This window comes from Vulpes lagopus, chromosome 5, assembly GCF_018345385.1.
Source record: "Vulpes lagopus strain Blue_001 chromosome 5, ASM1834538v1, whole genome shotgun sequence".
Taxonomy (NCBI): Eukaryota; Metazoa; Chordata; class Mammalia; order Carnivora; family Canidae; genus Vulpes; species Vulpes lagopus.
Genome location: NC_054828.1, coordinates 120375061 through 120394294, shown reverse-complemented (window position 1 = coordinate 120394294; position 19234 = coordinate 120375061). Strand labels below are relative to the sequence as shown.

The 19234-nt window shown below is 42.6% G+C and overlaps 1 protein-coding gene across 6 annotated transcripts in view; it reads left to right on the top strand.

Moving 5' to 3' along the window:
• The window catches only part of KCNS3 (potassium voltage-gated channel modifier subfamily S member 3), a 41526-nt gene extending 23214 nt beyond the window's left edge, over positions 1–18312 (top strand). For all 6 annotated transcript variants that reach the window (XM_041757221.1, XM_041757219.1, XM_041757223.1 and 3 more), the window contains 2 exons: positions 3871–4063; positions 16314–18312. In XM_041757221.1, the coding sequence (XP_041613155.1) occupies positions 16373–17848 (1476 nt within the window). In that variant the 5' untranslated portion in view covers positions 3871–4063; positions 16314–16372 and the 3' untranslated portion in view covers positions 17849–18312. The remainder of the gene's footprint in view (positions 1–3870; positions 4064–16313) is intronic.
• The last annotated feature ends 922 nt before the right edge of the window (positions 18313–19234 follow it).

Genomic DNA, 19234 nt, shown 5'->3' with positions numbered 1-19234 from the left:
CTTTCTGGGGGACATTTGGTAATTTTGGTTGTCATGACCTTAGGGGATAGAGGGGAGATGTGTTCCTGGCGCCTAGTGGGTTGAGGCCAGGGATGTTGCTAACCATCCTGCAGTGCATCAGACAGCCCTCCACAAGAGGATTACCTGGCCTCAAAATGTCAACAGTGCAAAGGCTGAGGAAACTCTCCTGTAGAAGTTGGCCAGGTTAGGATGTCTCCAGGGAACCTGGCTGGCTGTCAGGGTGGTGCTTAAAGGTGTCACTTACCTGGTAACTCTATCACAGGTCAGGGTCAGGCTCTCTCGCAGCCTGGCAACTTCAGAAACTCACTTTCAGGTGTCCCAGAGTTGATCAAACTCTAGCAAATTGACTCATAGAAACTCACAGAAAACTCAATAAATAAACCTCTTCCTGCTTTATTACATTCCACTTATAAATATAACTAGTGGACAGAGTGGACACTCGTGTTGGCAGCTCATATGCTCCCCGTTGGCGAGATGCCTGGGAACTAAAATTGCCAGGAGATGCCTCAGAGAGTCTGGAATCAGAACAAGGAGAGGTTTTTGGGTATTTAATGATACCTGAAACTCTGGGTCTAGACCCTTAACAAGCCACTCAAGATATACCCATCAGGGCTGGGAGGTGCTACATTTTCAGGATGAGATGCCTTTTGCAAAGTTCTGGGCTGGGTCTTGGCAACCTACCTTGATCTTTTACACTTTCCTCCTCTGCTTCCCTTTGACCAACTGCCTTTCATTATCCATATTGATTCTTTTTAGTTAATTTACTCTTTAGTCTCGTTGCCTTGGGGGAGAGGAATTGGTTCAATAAAAATGTGTCAAGCACCATTGTGTAACAGGGATAATGAATATGAAGACTGACATTATAACACTGTCCCTAACTGGAGGCTGCCCAGTCTAGTGGATAGATGAAGGTGACAATATTTCAGAAGAAAGTGAGCAGGGCAGTAACAGGTGCACTCAGGATTCTGTGCAAGTGCATAAGACATAGACCTATTATGCAGCAGTGTCACTCAGAGTGTCTGCTTTGATCTCTCAGACACTGATTTTATAGTTTAATTTTTGGAGAGCAACCTTAATCCTGTGATTCTGAGTCCTGGGAGACAGGCATAGGGAGTTATTATTACCGCTGTATACTGTCTGCTTGTCCTTTTGATTTTCCTCATTCTGTGCCAAGATTGGATGTCAGCTCTCTGGATGATGAAAGAGGCCAATATGCCACTTAATCTCCACCTTTTCCCTCTCAATAATGGAGCAAGTCATTTTGTACATTTTTGAATACTATAGGCAACCCACCAGGAAGTATAGCCACGCTAGAGGGCCTACCGGAAGGATGCCGCAGAGGGGCCCCCCTTTTATCATGAAGAGGATTCTACAGAGGCTAAGTGAACCTGATGTGCTGAATCACCAGCAAAGTCAGAAACCTGCTTAGGTGCTAAATTGCAAACAATACTGTCTTCTTTGGAACAGTTACACACTGATAGGGGTGGTAGGAACATAGATCATGGAACCATTTGGTGGGATTGTAAAGCAGGAAGGGGAGACTGCGTTGGATGTATACATTTTTCTTTCCCAAAGCCTTGCTGGTTTGGGAAAATCCTTAACTTTCCCCAACAACTGATTTTATTTCTTCAGTAATTAATGGATCAAAGTTGATTTTCTGTGCTGAGTGAAATCAGGCAGACTTGCCCCAGTTTGAATCCTGGCTCTGGCACCCATCAGTTTTGGGACTTTGGACAAATAGCTTCCCTGAGCTTTATGTCCCACTCATAAAATGGGGATCACAACAGTTCACACTTTCAGTGGTTGAGAATAGAGACGAGGTGTGTGAAACTCCTGGAAGGTTCCTGACATATTGTAGGGACTCAGAAAATGCTGGTGTCATTTATGTAGAAAGGTTACCTTTAGAATGTGAATGCCCTAGGAGGGGTGTGAATTGACATAAATTCACAACGAGAAGTATTGACTGGTATTATATCTTTTCCAAAAATCTAGGGTTTTTTTTGGACAGGAGTCATAGGGATGGAAAATGAGGTGGAACATTGGCATTCTGAGTTTGGGGGGGGGCGGCGGAGAGGAAGGGCAGCCAGGTATGTTATTAATTTATCAGACATTGATGGAGGCCCACTAGGTACCAGTTTGTGTAAAAAAAAAATACACTTGGCTCACCTCACAGCCTGTCCCTGGGCCAGCCCTTCTGTGATGAGCCAGTGCCCAACAATGCTTAGGGTTTCTTAGAAGTGCCAAATAGCCTAAGTACTTCGTTAATTTTTTTCTTCAGTAATTAATATAGTCGTATCAAAGCTGTTTGCAGTTAATTAATTATCTCCCAGCCAGATTAATCTTACCTTCCCTTAAAATGTGCTACATTTGGAAAGGTATTTGATGGGCAAAGGAAGACTATACGTGTGTGCTGTACCCTTTAAAAAAAGGCACAGCAGCATTTCTGCGTTTCAGTGGAACAAAAATATTTGAGACTGACCCAATGATGTGTTGCTGGGAGCTTATGGAGGAGGAGGAGAAGGAGGAGGATTTTAGTTCCTGAATTGATTTTATTTATCCTTGTTGAGATTTCTCTACCTCTTCTGCTCAGAGTCCCATCTCAGAAATTTACTTTGCGTAGAGCTGCATTTTTTTTTTTTCTGAATCTTTCATTGTTATCATTATTAGTGGTGAAAATGCACTGAAGGGTTACCCTGGCCATTGTTGGGACCAGTGTGTTCCTGTTCCTGCTTTACTCCCTCTCTATCGCATCCCCTTGATGTTGGTAGGATACCATTCCTTTTTATTTCACTTGGTGCTGGGCCTGGGAGCTCCTGGAGTGGGGAGGAGGGGGCAGGTGTGGCATCTTGTTTGCTAGGATAGTTCCAGGCATATCTTTAGTGATAATGAATGTTTGCTTAATGACTGACATAGCTGGAGGCATTTCCTACATTTTCCTACTGAAGCTTGGAATCAATCTTTTCTTCTTCCTCCCCAACCACCCTTGGCCCCCTTTAGGATCTAGCATTGATTGGAAAACATGAAAATCAATGGAGAGATGCTTAGATACTAGTATAAATCTATGGGAAGGGATTGACATGAGGCAAGGCTTACCTTGTTGGGAACTGGAAACTTTTTTCCCCCTTAATTTATTCAGACAGAGAAATGTAATTTTGTCCTTGTGTTCTGGTACAAACTTAATCCCGCCCACCCCTCCACTCCCCCATACACACTACACACACATCCATGGACACACACCTGTTTCACCAAAGGACTCTGAGCTGGCTTATGTAGTCATTTCTGATCTGTGAAATACAACAATGGACAAATAAGGCAAAATCAAATTTGGCCAGCCTTTGAAACCTATTGATTTCAAATTAGAGCAGCAGTGTTAATTCTATTAGGGCAGTCACGCTCAGAACTTGGTCTCTGAAATGGATTAAAATGTATTCATTTAGAGGTTTATAAGTATATCCTTGATGAATTAGCTGGGAAAAATAATACTCCTAGGAGAAACTATGTGGAAAGTGAATGACTGTAGTCCTAATTCCAGTGCCTTATTTTATCTTTGCATGCTTTGTTGGCTTTGGGGTCAGTGGAGATGTTCCAAGTGTCCACTGTGGTCATGACTTAAGAGTCCTTAAGCCTGAGAGCAATTGCAAGTCAGGTCTTGGAGCTCCCTATCCATCCATGTGTCCAGTGAGAGTGATGGTTCCACGGGGAGAGAGGAACACACCCTCCCTGAGATGAGATGGGGCTCTAAGATATGGGTCTAATCAGCAAAATGCCCAGATCACTGAGTCTGTGTTAGAATGTCTTAGATGTGTTTCTTCCTTGGAGCTAAAACTTGACCTATGGCTTTCTCTGCAGGTGAGAGTGGATTTCCCAGTGATTGCTTTGGCTGATACAACCAGAAAACAGGATTCTTCTCTTCTTTCTGGCCACCAAATGCCTATGTGCACCACACATATCCGTGAGGGAAAAAGGGCGGAGCTTCTTGGATGATGATGGACATTCTACTGGACAGGATGAGGGCAGGGAGTGTGACATCGACACCACAAGGGTAAGAGCTGCCACTCACCTTTCCTCTGGCACCATTATTAATCGGAAGGGAGAATGAGCTTTACAGTATAGTGACAGAAATGAAGGTCACCCACCAGAGAGACTATTCTGACTAAAATTCACTGGCCGTTGGGGCAGACGAGTAAGGAAGAAGGTGAGAAAGCCAGCCTGGAAGGATTAGGTTGGATTCTTTTGGGGGATGCGCCAAGCCTGCTATGGAAGACTCGGTGGTCCACATTGCCCACCTCCCCTTCTGACATTTATGGCTCCAACTTGAGGAAATAACAACTACTGTTAATTGTGATATGATTTTGTTCGTGTCCATTTAAGTCAGTCTGGCTTAAAATGGGCCGTGGAGCCAGGTGGGTAAGTCTGGCTCAGGTCACAGATTGTGGGCTTCTTGGAAGTACCTGGCCTGGAGACACATTTTGTCTGGGCCACATAATGTTGAACACGTGTTGGATCAATTCTAATTTTTTTTTTGATTTTAAAAATTTTTAAAAAGATTTTATTTATTTAAGAGAGAGAAAGTGAGTTAGAGAAGAGAGCACAAGCAGGGGGAGCGGCGGAGGGAGAAGCAAGCAGACTGGCCGCTGAGCAGGGAGCCTTGATGCAGAGCTCTGATCCCTGAGCCCTGGGATCATGACCTGAGCTGAAGGCAGACACTTAATTGACTGAGCGACCTGCACGTCCCAGATCAATTCTAATTAAACTTGAGATATCCCACATAAAAATCAGGATTTCAAGGTGAGATACGTGTGTACTGGCTCTCGGTTCCCGCAAAGGACTCTGGTACTGAGTGGCCTCTGCCTCTGGATAGTTCACCACAGTCCCAACCAACCCACTTCATTTGTTTAACTTCCTTGTTTCGCCGCTGGAAGCATTTCATTTCACTTTGTTGGGTCCAGATCATTCTGCTAGCTTTTTGACAAAAATAGTGATAGCCTTTTAATTCTTCTGGACAAAAGTGACTATCTTTCACTAGATTATGGCAGAAATTAGCATATGGGGCTGAGACTGTAGAGGTGGAAATACACGATTCCTTCCATCGAACAGGTGAGGGTATAAAGGACAGCAGTAGTCAGACCTGGGGGGTCAGGGGTTAAGGAGAACTGTAAAAACATTATAATATCTGGTGGTGGGTGCTAAAATAATTGTGTACTGGGGACTGTTGGGAGAAGGTGAGAGGGGTGAAGAAGCGGGTTTGTCCAAAACTCCCTCCCCTGGACACCAGCGTGAGCATGTGTTTGTGGGTTCCTCCATATAACGTGACTCCTGATAGGGTACCTCCAGGAGAGTTAAGGCTCCCCTCTTGTGGTCTATCCACATTTTTCCTGTTTCAGGTTGGAAATCCTCCATCTGTGATGTTTTGCTTTTTACAAATAGGGCAGATTTCTGGCCACTTGCCTCACCAAGTCACTTAGCCTTCCAAGTGGCCTCTGTTTGGAGATGAGCTGTATAAATGACAGGATCCCTGGAGTTTCTAGGGAGGAGCAGCCACACTAAATAGGGAATGACTACTATCATAATACTGTTCCAGGTGAGGAGAGCTGCCTCTTTTCCAGAAGGCTCTTGGAAGTTTCAGGTATTCTTTTCATTTTTTTTTAAATATATATTTTTAAAGATTTTATTTATTTATTCATGAGAGACATAGCGAGAGAGAGAGGGAGAGGCAGAGACAGAGGCAGAGGGAGAAGCAGGCTTCATGCAGGGAGCCTGATGCGGGACTCGATCCCGGGTCCCCAGAATCACAACCTGGGCCAAAGGCGGCGCTAAACCGCTGAGCCACCCGGGCTGCCCAGTTTCATGTATTCTATATGCTGGCTCTGGGTGTGACCTTTTAGATGTCTCATAAGCAGACCTTCATTTCCTGGAATTGCACTATTTTAGCTGCTCTAACAACATTGATGCAGGAAGGCCTGAACCAGGGAACACCAGCATCTCTGTGTCTAAGTCCACACAGAGTGGGCTGTGCCATGCCAGTGACATTTCGCCATGCTCTCTGCTCTTCTCTGGCCTGTCATTAAGGTTTTCTTTTCCTTACACGTTACCCACACCAGTGCATGGGGAGAAGGTGCCTGGTGGGAACACCTCTGTCCATGGGTGTGGGTTGACTTTAGATATCTAATTCTGTTTACATGTGCTTGTTGTTGTTGTTTTTTAAGATTTTATTTATTTATTATTTGACACAGGGAGAGAGTACGAGTGAGCACAAGCAGAAGGAGGAGCAGAGAGAGAGGGAGAGGGAGAAGCAGGTTCCCCACTAAGCAGGGAGCCCCATGCAGAGTTGGATCTCAGGAACACAGGACCATGACCTGAGCTGAAGGCAGACGCTTGACCGGCTGAGCCACCCACGTACCCCAACATCTGCTTGGTTTTGTTTAGAATATTCTCACGTGCCATGGGTAGAAATAAAATTTAACGTGACTTACCCTTTTAAAAAAACATTAGGGGCAGCCCGGGTGGCTCAATGGCTTAGCACCTGCCTTCAACCCAGGGCGTGATCCTGGAGACCAGATCAAGTCCCAAGTTGGGCTCCCAGCATGGAGCCTGCTTCTCCCTCTGCCTGTGTCTCTGCCTCTCTCTCTCTCTTTCTCTGTGTGTGTGTGTGTGTCTCTCATGAATAAATAAATAAAATCTTTAAAAAAAATTAGTGATTTTTCTTTTAAATTTAATGGGATGAAATGCAGCTCTTAGAAGATTGTCCCAAAAAGGTGGCACTCTTAATTCAGAAAAATGCTGTATCTTTTTTTTTTTTTAATTTGATGGAAGGATTAATGCAGATTTTGGACAAGTGGGAGGGCAGAAGGAGTCTAGGTTTTTATTTACACTTATGCAATAATGGAAAGAGGTGGTTCTGACCAATCAAAAGACCGACTTGCATTTGTTAGGCTTCTGTTACTTTTCTGAGCAAAGCAAGAGCATTAGCAGAGCCACTCAGGCACACGTGTGCATGTATATTTGTCAGCCTTGAAAAGACACAGTTCTGAGAGTATTTTTTAAGTGAGTTGGAGAGCATAAAGCAGAAAGGGAGGGAAGTGGACTACAAAGAGGTGAGTAAGAGGTTAATGGCTTTGAAAAGCCTTTTACAGGGTGCCACTCGGAGGGGAGTAGATCAATGCAGTTCTTCTTTTAAGCTGCCAGTGAATCTCTTGGATTTTTGACATCTTTTTCTTTTCAATCCTGTAAACACCAAGAGGCACAAGGTGGCCAAATACAGTATACAGTGTTTGTGCCATGAGTAATTTGGGTTGATAGTAGGCAGGGGAGAGTGACATGGTGAGCCATGCTCTTCTTGAGAAAAAGAATGAAAATAGCATTTGATTTTTCAACTTGGTGGCCCCATGCCTTTTGTATTCCTGGGCACACCTGATTGGAGACCCCATGAGTCCTCAGCATGCTGATACCGAGTCCCCTACTAAAGACTATAGCACTCTTTAATAAGGATGATGAAAAACGAGGTAAATTCAAAGATCAGCCCCCTTCCACTTAAAAAACTTTAAGGACTCATATTCGAGGAATAGTGGAGAGAGTGCTACGTAAAAGCTAGATAATGTTGGTCAAACTCTGTGTGTTGGGTGTCCCTCTTTGCAACATGGGGTATAAGATTGACCCCTTAGGACTGTTAAAGAATTAAAAGAAATTATTCATTCATTCAGTGATGCTTTCTCATCGCTTCCTAGTGCCCGGGTACTGCCTGGGTTGCTGGGAATCCAAGGGTGGATGGTAGTGCATAAGAAAGCACTTACTACAGTGCGTGGCCTGAAAAAGGGCTTAGTAAATTTTTCTTGAAACATTTTTGATGGGGAATTTTAACATGTACAAAAATAGGGAGACTAATACTAAACTCACATACCCATCACCCAGCTGAACAGTGATCAATTTATGACCATATCTTGTATGAACAAGATACATCTCCCCCACCGCCCCCCAACACCCTACCTCCTGGCTCTGTCACCCCCCTTTCATGGGTTATTTTGAAATGGATCCCAAACGTGGTAGAATTTTATCTGTAAAATTGTAGTATATATTTTCAAAAGATAAGGATTCTTTTAAAAAGCAGAATGCCAATACCATCAGCACATTGAAAAATGAACAATAATTCTTTTATCAAGTATCTCTTTGGTACCCAAATGTCCCTGTTTTTTATATATATTTTTTAAGCATTTGGCTAGTTAAAAATCAGGATTCATACAAAGCCCACACATTGCATCTATTTGGTACGTCGCTTATCTGGTCTGTGCTGTTTGTCCTGTAGTTTTCCCTCCGTCTGGATTTTGCTGTGTCATCGCACATGTTCCTCTGAAATCTCTATCTGATTTCAAATGGCAGATCTAGACTCTCCATAAAATTCAGGCCTGATTTTTTGTTGTTGTTGAAATTCTGCAGAATTGTGTATATAAACTCCCATCAAGAGGCATGTCGTGTCTTGTTTCTTTCTGTTACTTGAGGCTTGATCAGCTGGCTGGGGTATTGTCATTCTGATGTGGCTGTGATAAAGTGCCCCATCAGCTTTTTATCTGGGTTTTAGCAGCCTACGTCCATTATTTCCTGATGACTTGCAAAATAGAGAGATTTTAATTCTCTCATTCCTTCTTCATGAGCTGGGATCCTTTTTAAATAAAATAACAGTTTTATTGAGATATACTTCACTTACAATAAAATTTATAAAATGCATAATCCGGTGGTTCTTAATATATTCATAAGGCTGTACAGCCATCTAATTCCAGAACATTTTTATCACCCCCAAAAGAAACACATACCTATTTGGTCACACCCTAGTCTCTCTTCCTCCTAACCCCTAGCAGCCGCTAATCTGTTTTCTATGGTTTGCTTATTCTAGATATTTCATATAAACAGAATCATACAGTATGTGGCGTTTTTTGGTCTGTCTTCTGTAGTTTCAGTGTTCCATTCCTTCTTATGGCCAAATAAGATTCTATCCATTCGATGGATAGAATGGATCAACAAAACAATATCCTCAGTTAATGGACATGGATACTTGGGTTGTTTTCCCTCTTTGGCTAATAGGAATAATGCTGCCATGAACAGTAATGTGTACGTTTTGTTTGAACATATGTTTTCAGTTCTCTCAGAAATATGCTTAGAAGTGGAATTGTCGGATCATATGCTAAATTCTGTGTTTAACTTTTTCAGAAATGGGCTCAACTGTTTTCCAACATGGCTGTACCATTTTACATTACCCCGGATAATATAGGAGGGTCCTGATTTCTGCATATCCTCACTAATGGTTGCATTATAGTAAATTGCTTATATTTTTATTATTAGATCATTATCAGATAAATGATTTGCAAATATTTTCTTCCATCATAGGGGTTGTCCTTTCATTTTCTTGTTATTTGTCCTTTGGCTTGATAGTGTCCTTTGAAGCGCAACATTTTTTAATTTTGATGAAGTCTGTTTATCTATTTTTCTTTTTATTGCATTGTGATTTTGGTTTCATATCTGAGAAGTCATTTTAATCCAAGGTCACAAAAATGTATGCCTGTGTTTTCTTATGAGTGTTTTATTGTTTTGGCATCTATATTTAGGTTTCTGATCAACTGATAAATTAATTTTTATATATGATGTGAGGTAGGCATCCAGTTTTATTCTTTTGCATGTGGCTATCCAATTCTCCCAATACCATTTATTGAAAAGATTATTCTTTCCCTGTTGAATTGTCTTGACATCCTTGTTGAAAATCAGTTGACTGTAAATATGGACTTATTTCTGGATTTCTTAATTCTGTTTTCTTGATCTACCTGTCTATCCTGTGCCAACTCTACCCTGTCTTAATTACTGTAGCTTTGTAGCAGGTTTTAAAATCAGGAAGTATGAGTCTTCTGACTTTGTTTTCTTTCAAGATTATTTGGCTATTTTAGGTTTCTTGCACTTCCATAAGAATTTTATAATCAGCTTGTCAATTTCTGAAAAGAAAAAGGCAGCAAATATTTGGATAGGAATTGTGTTGAATCTAATTAATTTGGGGAGTACAGCTATTCGGGGGTGTCTTTACATTTATTTATGTCTTCTTTTATTTCTTTCAACAGTATTTTGTAGTTTTGGCACAAATTTTTACCACTTTTGTTAAATTTATTCTTAATCACTTTTTGATGCTATTATAACTGGAATTGTTTTTTAAATTTCATATTTTGGCTTTCTCATTGCTAGTATATAGGAATACAATTGATTTTTGTATATTGATTTCATATTCTGCAACAATGATGACGTTATTATTAGTTCTAATATTTTTTACATATTCCATAGGATTTTCTGTATACATGATCGTGCCAGCTACAAATAGAGATAGAATTTTGGAACTTAATTGCTGGGTACATCTATATTTATAATTTTTATGTCTTCTCAATTGATTATTTTTATAAAATGCTCTTTGGCTCTGGTAATAATTTCTGTCTTAAATTTTATTTTATGTGGCGTCAGTATAGTCAATGCTGCTCTCTTTTGATTACAATTTTCATGCTTTTACTTTCAAACTCTGTGTTTTTCAATATAAATATATATTTTCTAGTGTACTATTTTAATTGTTTCTGTTACTATTATTTTTGAGTTATTAGAATATTTTTGTAAGGAAAAATTTCCCTTTTTAACTGCTATATGGTTCTTCTAAGGTATAATTCATACAGGAAAACAGGATAAATGTTTGATTTTCTTTTTTTCTCCTCACACTCCAGAATAATGAGCTGATACTCTAATAATAGCGCCCAAAGGGGACCAATGTATTTGTTTCTTTCTTTAAAAAAATATTATTATGAACTCAGAGATTTTAACGTATTTGACATAGTCCAGTCCATCGGAGATTTTTAAAAAATTTTTTTCTGAGTCCTTTTGATTCTTTCCCTATCCTTGTTGGTAGCTTCCTTGTTTTCTAATATAACATGATAGGCCAGGCTTATCTTGGGTATTTCTTACCCCAGACCAGGGATTGGCTATTTCTCTAAGGAGCCCTTGTTCTTTTAGTGAGAAATTGTATTTTAATGCTCCAATCTGCACAAACTTGAGATGTTCATTGCTCTTGACTTGGCCTCTTCATTTGGGTTCCCAGGGAAATAGCCTGAGGCAGAGATTTATGTGTAGGTTTGTTAGGAGGTGCCCTTGGGACCAATACCAGCCAGAAATGAAGGAAGGATCAGGCAAGGAGAAGAGTTGAACTGTGACAAGGCTGGATCAGAAATCTTAGTTGATCCTCTGGGAATTCTGGAGCTGGGTTCCTACCTTGAGAAAAGGCACTGAGTCTTTACAGCCCCCTCATATACATAAGTCACTGGATATGAACTAACCAGAGGAAGGAGTATGACCTTGGGCAAGATAGCTCTCTTTGGCTGAGAGTGATTCCCAAAGAGGGATTTAATTGAGAGCCCTTTGCTATTAACACTTTCATCAGGTGTGAGAATGAGTGGCTCAGTCCTAAAGGGGAGATATAAGTGATGCCTCACAGCATCCCCTAGAGCTCTTCACTTTGTTCTAGGCTCTTTTTTTTTTGGCTCTTTCAGTGAAAATAAAATTTTCTTTTAGGAAAAGTTAATTTATCAGTTCATAATGCTATTTTCTTTCTTCCTTTTTTTAAGGTTTTATTTATTCATGAGAGACAGAGAGAGAGAGAGAGAGAGAGAGAGAGAGAGAGAGGCAGAGACACAGGCAGAGGGAGAAGCAGGCTCCATGCAGGGAGCCCAATGTGGGACTCCCTCCCAGGGCTCCAGGATCAGGCCCTGGGCTGAAGGTGGCGCTAAACCGCTGAGCCATCTGGGCTGCCCATCTTTCTTCCTTTTTTAAAAAAGATTCTATTCATTTATTTGAGAGGGGGAGAGAGAGGGAGGGGGGAGAGATAGAGCGAGCGCTAGAGCACAAAAGCAGGGAGAGGGGGAAGCAGACTCCCCGCTGAGCAGGGAGCCCAATATGGGGCTTGATTACAGGACCCTGAGATCATGACCTGAGCCAAAGGCAGAGGCTCAACTGACTGAGCCACCCAAGTGCCCCAATAATGCTATTTCCAATTCAAAATTAGGATCACTGGATTTTTATTTAATTTCTTTGATTTTTATATTTGTATATTTTCTTTAGTTTGGCACTCAAAACCTTGAAGGTTCTTCATAACATAAACATAATCATTTATTTGCTTTGCCCTATGTGTGTGTGCAGAAAAGCTGTAGAATAATTATACCAATATGAATACTAAAATTATCTTAAGATTTCTGTGGTTTATTTGTCCTAGGGATGTATACCACTATGGCTGTACAAATTATTAAAATTATATTTTAAAAATCTGCAAATAATTTATCTCTCTGAGGTTAATGACCCACTTGATAGATAGCAACGTTAAATTTTTAGGGATTGTCTTTCTTTTTTATTTAATTTTGTTTCATAATTATGTAAAACATTTACACGATTCTCAAGTCCAGCTTCCAACACTGTCGCCTCTACCCTGTTCCCCCTCTTCCCATACAGGGAAGCAGTTTGTTCATTTTCAATTTGTCCTTCTGCTGTTTCTTTTTCTCTTTGTAAGCGTGTGTGTATGTGTGTAAACGTATGTTTATGTATATGTATGAATATATACGTGCATATTTTCCCTCTACTTAAGTAATATATCCTAGAAATCTCTCCATTGCATATATAGAGATAGACCCTAGTTTATTTGGCCAATCTTCTATTGATGGATATTTGGATTGTTTCCAGTTATGCAAGTGTTTTGAATTTTTGTCTGTCTCTCTTTGAGAGAGATTTCTAGAAGAGAGTTTGCTGGAGCAAAGGGTAAGTGCCTATACAGTTTTGCTTGTCAAATTCCCCTCCACATTCTCTTCCAAAAGGGTTCTCCTTCTTGCATCCCACTGCCCCTGTTCCCTCCCCTGCTTCCCCACAGACTCATTAATAGAGCATGCAGTTCAATTTTTGGATTACAGATCACATGAACATGCATATAGAAAATGCTGTAATGTCTTTAAAGTTTATTTATGTACTTATGAATACACATACAAATATGTATATGCTTACATATATAAAGAAATGTATATTATAAATGAATTATAAATGTGTCATTCATATAAATCATAAATATACATAGGTATGTATAAATATACCTTTGATCTAGTAAATGTTTTCTGGATAGGAGTAAATGGATGGCTGTTAAATAGATGCTGGTCTGAAATAGGAATCAGAAATAATCATGTTCAGTATCTGCCTTTCTTTATGTCACTTTGGATGTGTGAGGCAGCATGCTGTAGAAAGCCCTAGAGTCGGTAGGGCTTGCACCTCTGATCTAACCCTTAATAGCTGTACTATGCCCACTCATCTCGTCTGATCCTGCCTCCTCATTGGCAAAATCCCAGGGTGGTAGTGAGGGCCAAATGACAGAAAGAATGTTTATAATTGGCAAGGAATGGTCTGCATGCCGGGGAACCCAGCTACAGAAGGTAGAGGTGGAACTCCTTCTTTCCTGCCCCCTGTCCGCTCCTGTGGGATGGACACAGGCGAGGAAACCAACCTCAGCCTCTGGCCACCATGCCTTGGAAAGTCTCAGCTTGGACACTGAGTTCAAGCATTCGATCTGATCCAGAGATGCTTTCCTTTTTTCTCTCTGCTGAAGGCCCCACAACAAGCAGCCCCTTATTTTATGATGTATATTGCTTTTCTGATTAGACTTTGTGACATGAATGGGCCTCATAGTGGGCTCTCTTTCACCAGCATAGAATGATTAAAAAGCAATGAGGACAGAGTAGGAAGACTGACATGAAGGGTGATAACAGTGTTCTTTAGAAAAGTGACTGCAGGGTGCCCAGGAAATGGATGACACACTCTCTGATTATGAGACCATCTTCTGCAGGTGGGTCATGAAGGCAGACACTGGTGTTCTATCACTGTGGCTCTCCAGAATAGCTGACATGAAAAATAAGCCACCCGAAGAAAATGTCCATTAAAATCTTCATGCCAGCTTAGCTAAAACTAGCACCTTGGAACAGTTTACTACTATACTGGCCATGAGCACAAGCCTGCTTTCAGGGATCTGAGGTTCCATAAATATTTGGACCAAGACATGAGCTCTGATTTAGGCCCTTCAAAGAAGATATCTAGCTAAAAATAGAAAGCTGAGGCAGAAAAAAACCCAAGTATTTTGAAGAGGTCAGCAAATCTTTTAACTGGTATGTCAAGCTATGCTATGGTCTCTGGTTTCATGGGAACACACTCATGGGAACACATTCAGTTAGTGTCTCGAGAGCAAATGCCCATGCATGCTTTGTGACAGTAGGCTTCCTCCTGGGGCGGATGACAGAGGTCTGGACTTTGAGGCTGTGTCCTCTGGTGTGTTCCTCGGAGGAGGAATCTCTTGTCTCGCTGATAGCCTTGGCTTTTCATAAGCATAAGGGGCAAAAAATTTCTTCCTGACTTTCTTGTCTCCTCTGATCGTGTCACCACATCAGCCACCTGCACAGAGTAGAAAATGCATCTTCCATTTGCCTTTCCACTTCCTGTTCTATTTTTCAAGTCACCAAGTACTGCTGAGTCAACATTAGAAACTTTTCTTGATTTTTGTCACTTCTTTATACACACCACTGCTGTATGAGTTGGGGCCTCTCCCTTCCTCTCATCTGTTCTGTTGCAGCCCAGTCTCCTTGACCCTGGCCTTTGCCCACCCCCACCCCCCCGCCCCAGCAAATTCCCACGCTGCCGTCAGCAGTTCTTTCTAAGTCACAGTCACAGAGAAGATGGTGTTCAATCACTGATTAAGACCATTTAGTGGTCTTGCCTACAGGTAAAGTCCAGACTGTAGACTGATATACATGATTCCTCCCAGTCTGGCTTCTGTCCACCCTTTCTTGCCCGCTGTTGGGAATGCCCTTTCCCCTCGTGTGGTCAACTCTGCTTGAACCTTTAGCATTTGAGCCAAATATAACCAATAGCAAGGGTCAATGCTCTTTTCTCAAAAATGCCAAAGCTGCTTGCCTCATTTCTGTTATAGCACTTCCCACATTGGATTACTGGATTATAATCTGGGAGAAAGTGGGGGAGAGGGAGTTTGTAGTGGAAATATAATGGGTTTGGGGCTAATCCAGCCTGGGTTTAAATCTTGACTCTACCATTTACCTATCCTGTGATCTTTGACTCAACCTCTCTGAGTATCCATTTTTCTGTACACCTTCTGTAAAGTGTTAGAAGGATGAGATGATATCATGTCTACAAAGCATCCAATAGTATCCTGTAGGAGCTTAGTATTTGACAATCTCCTACCTTTCTTTGATCTGCACCATCTGCTCTGAGGAAGCACCGTTGTGTTGAGTGATGGTTAAAAGCTATTATTTTCTCTCTGAGAAATAGATCTGGTGCATCCCAGTTTGTGTCACAACTAGAAACAGGCAGTATGGGCTGGACCAGTATAGAATTGGTATCTATGGAGCAATCGGGAGTGTGTAGGGGATGGTCTATGAAGAGAGGGAGCAGGTGGGAGAGAAGCCCGTTTGTGTCAGGAACCTGATAGTGCAATTAACTTATGGAGGTTTTCCCAAGTCACTTTCTTCCCTGTGGAGGTACCTGAAACACCATCCCATTAAGTGTAACTATATCTTTAAGATGTAGGGGACTTAAGGACAGGGAGATAATTATATCCTCTTGATTGTCCGCATCCAAACATAAGGATAGGGCTTTCTCTTAAAGGAGTGACACATGGGAGAAGGGGGGAAAGCTGTAGGAGCCGAGCCCCCAGTCATGTGTGGGTTGGGGGTGGGGTCAGAGCAGAGGGGAGAGCTGTTTGTGAGGGTGCATGATTGAGCCCTGGGCACAGGGAGAGGGGAGCTACGAGCCAGGCGGCAACCAGCCTGTCACGTCTGGACCAAGCATTCCCAAATGCAGAAGCCTCGTGCTTGAGACTGGAGATGCTTGTATTGTGTAAGTGATCCATGCATTGCTTTTTTTTTAGGGGGGGATGGTGGGGAGGCGGCTGGTAACTTTTGGATGCTTAGCAAAATAAAAAAAAAAAAAGAGGAATTCAGGTTCGTGAAAATGATCTGGCAATCTTCTGTTTCCGAAAGCCATGGATCTCCCAAGCCCAGTTTTTGAAAAACAACCTGTTTTGTGTTGATTTCCTCCGAGTCCGAATGCATAATGCTGTATCCCTTACTCTTTTTTTGTCCCGTTTCCTGCTCTGCTCTCCGTGCAGCCCATCATCCCAGAAAGGGCAGATTAAAAATAAGCCTGGCGAGGCCCGGTGGGACAGTGCTAATGCCGTCTTGTGCTCCTTCCAGGTGCAGCGTGAACTGCCTCATCTCCCTTCCCGTCCAGCTCCCTGCCTCCCGTATCCACCATGGTGTTTGGTGAGTTTTTCCATCGCCCCGGACAAGACGAGGAACTTGTCAACCTGAACGTGGGGGGCTTTAAGCAGTCCGTGGACCAAAGCACCCTGCTGCGGTTTCCGCACACCAGGCTGGGAAAGCTGCTCACCTGCCACTCGGAAGAGGCCATCCTGGAGCTGTGCGATGACTACAGCGTGGCCGACAAGGAGTACTATTTCGATCGGAACCCCTCCTTGTTCAGATACGTCCTGAATTTTTATTACACGGGGAAGCTGCACGTCATGGAGGAGCTGTGCGTGTTCTCCTTCTGCCAGGAGATCGAGTACTGGGGCATCAACGAGCTCTTCATCGACTCCTGCTGCAGTAATCGCTACCAGGAGCGCAAGGAGGAAAACCACGAGAAGGACTGGGACCAGAAGAGCAACGACGTGAGCACCGACTCCTCCTTCGAAGAGTCGTCTCTGTTTGAGAAGGAGCTGGAGAAGTTTGAGCAGCTGCGATTTGGTCAGCTCCGGAAGAAGATCTGGATTCGAATGGAAAACCCCGCGCACTGCCTGTCTGCCAAGCTCATTGCCATCTCGTCCTTGAGCGTGGTGCTGGCCTCCATTGTGGCCATGTGTGTCCACAGCATGTCGGAGTTCCAGAACGAGGATGGGGAGGTGGATGACCCCGTGCTGGAAGGCGTGGAGATCGCGTGCATCGCTTGGTTCACTGGCGAGCTTGCCATTCGGCTGGTTGCTGCCCCCTGTCAAAAGAAATTCTGGAAGAACCCTCTGAACATAATTGACTTCGTCTCCGTTATTCCCTTCTATGCCACCTTGGCTGTTGACACCAAGGAGGAGGAGAGTGAGGACATTGAGAACATGGGCAAGGTGGTCCAGATCCTCAGGCTTATGAGGATTTTCCGAATTCTCAAGCTTGCCCGGCACTCGGTAGGACTTCGGTCTCTAGGGGCCACGCTGAGACACAGCTACCATGAAGTCGGGCTGCTGCTTCTCTTTCTCTCTGTGGGCATTTCCATCTTTTCGGTGCTCATCTACTCTGTGGAGAAAGATGAGCACACGTCCAGCCTCACCAGCATCCCCATCTGCTGGTGGTGGGCCACCATCAGCATGACTACTGTGGGCTATGGAGACACCCACCCAGTCACCTTGGCCGGGAAGCTTATCGCCAGCACGTGCATCATCTGTGGCATCTTGGTGGTGGCCCTTCCCATCACCATTATCTTCAACAAGTTTTCCAAGTACTACCAGAAGCAGAAGGATATTGATGTGGACCAGTGCAACGAGGACCCACCAGAGAAGTGTCAGGAGCTACCTTACTTCAACATTAGGGATATTTATGCACAGCGGATGCACGCCTTCATTACCAGTCTGTCTTCTGTCGGAATCGTGGTGAGCGATCCCGATTCCACAGATGCTTCGAGCATTGAAGACAACGAGGATGTCTATAACACAGCATCCTTGGAAAATTGCACAGCAAAATGAGCGGGGACGTTCGTGCCTGTTATCTTGTGTCCCTTCCTAATGTTAGGTTAACACAGCTTTATAAACCTCAATGGGTTCGTTAAAATCATTTAATTCTCAGGGTGTACCTTTCAGCCATAGTTGGACATTCATTGCTCCAAAATGATAGAATCTTCTTTATTTTTCTCAGTGAAGTGAATTAAATGCCTTGTTCTGAAATTTATTTTTTACAAGAGAGTTGTGATAGGATTTTGGAAAAAAGGTAAACGGTATCGGGTGGGATTTATTGCTACGGCTTCTGTATCATTCTGTGTTTGTCATCTACTCACATTGAGCTAACTGTAAATTACTGACAAGTAGAATCAAAGGCCCAGCTGACTGAAGACTACATGCATGTAAGATCCACAAAATGAGACAATGCATGTAAATCCATGTTCATGTTCTAGACATGGAAACTAGAAGCCTAATAAACTTGCCTAATTCAGTATGGAGAATGTCTTGGTTGTATGTGTTGATGTCAAGTATGTACATTGAGTATGTTCACAAGTGGTTTGGAAGGGACATGCTCTTTTTGGAGTATCAAGAGTCTTTTCTGTTCATTTATGGATTTTGAGTAAACCTTAATGATGGGCTAGTTCTTTTGTTTAGTAGACTGGTGGTAGTTGGCAGGGAGAAGGACCAGGTCCGAGACGAAACTAGGCTGTCCCGTGTAAACTGATTAAACGTGTACATGTTTAGGACATACTCAAGGTAGCATATATGAATGAAGCATGTGCCCTTACAGTTAAACTTCCGGGATATATTTTATATTTTATAATTTCTCCTGCTGAGATAACATATCATCACCTGAAAATTATGCAGAACAGCGTGAACCCCCACATTCACAGGCAGCAATACACTCAGTGAGTAGAAGAAAGGAGAAATGCTGCACACACACACACACACACACACACACACACAGATGTGATTAGCTGTGGCCAGAGGAGTGAAGCCTTAATCACTGGAGAGCGTGATGCCAGCAACTATAACATGAGCCACTGTTTGAAAATAGCCTTTGAGACAGTAATGTCTGCATCTTATATAAAAGCCCCTCACAATGAAAGAAAACATACATACTCATTTCCAGAGCAGGGACAGAGCAATTCTATCCCATGTGGAGAGAATTTAGCTCACATCTTAATTTTGGAGATGTATGGTGACTCTAACTCATGCTGTCAGACTGAGTTTCTTTCCCTGAGATCTTTTTGAATGAAAAAGCCACGTGGATTTATTACCCAACTTCCTATGTTTGCAGATGCATTTCATTGAAAGAAGGACGTCGCCTGTAGGTTATCTGATGAAGAGAACTCTGACTCATCTCTCCTTTTAACGTTTCTGTGCCTTGTGAGACGGATATAACTGAACAGG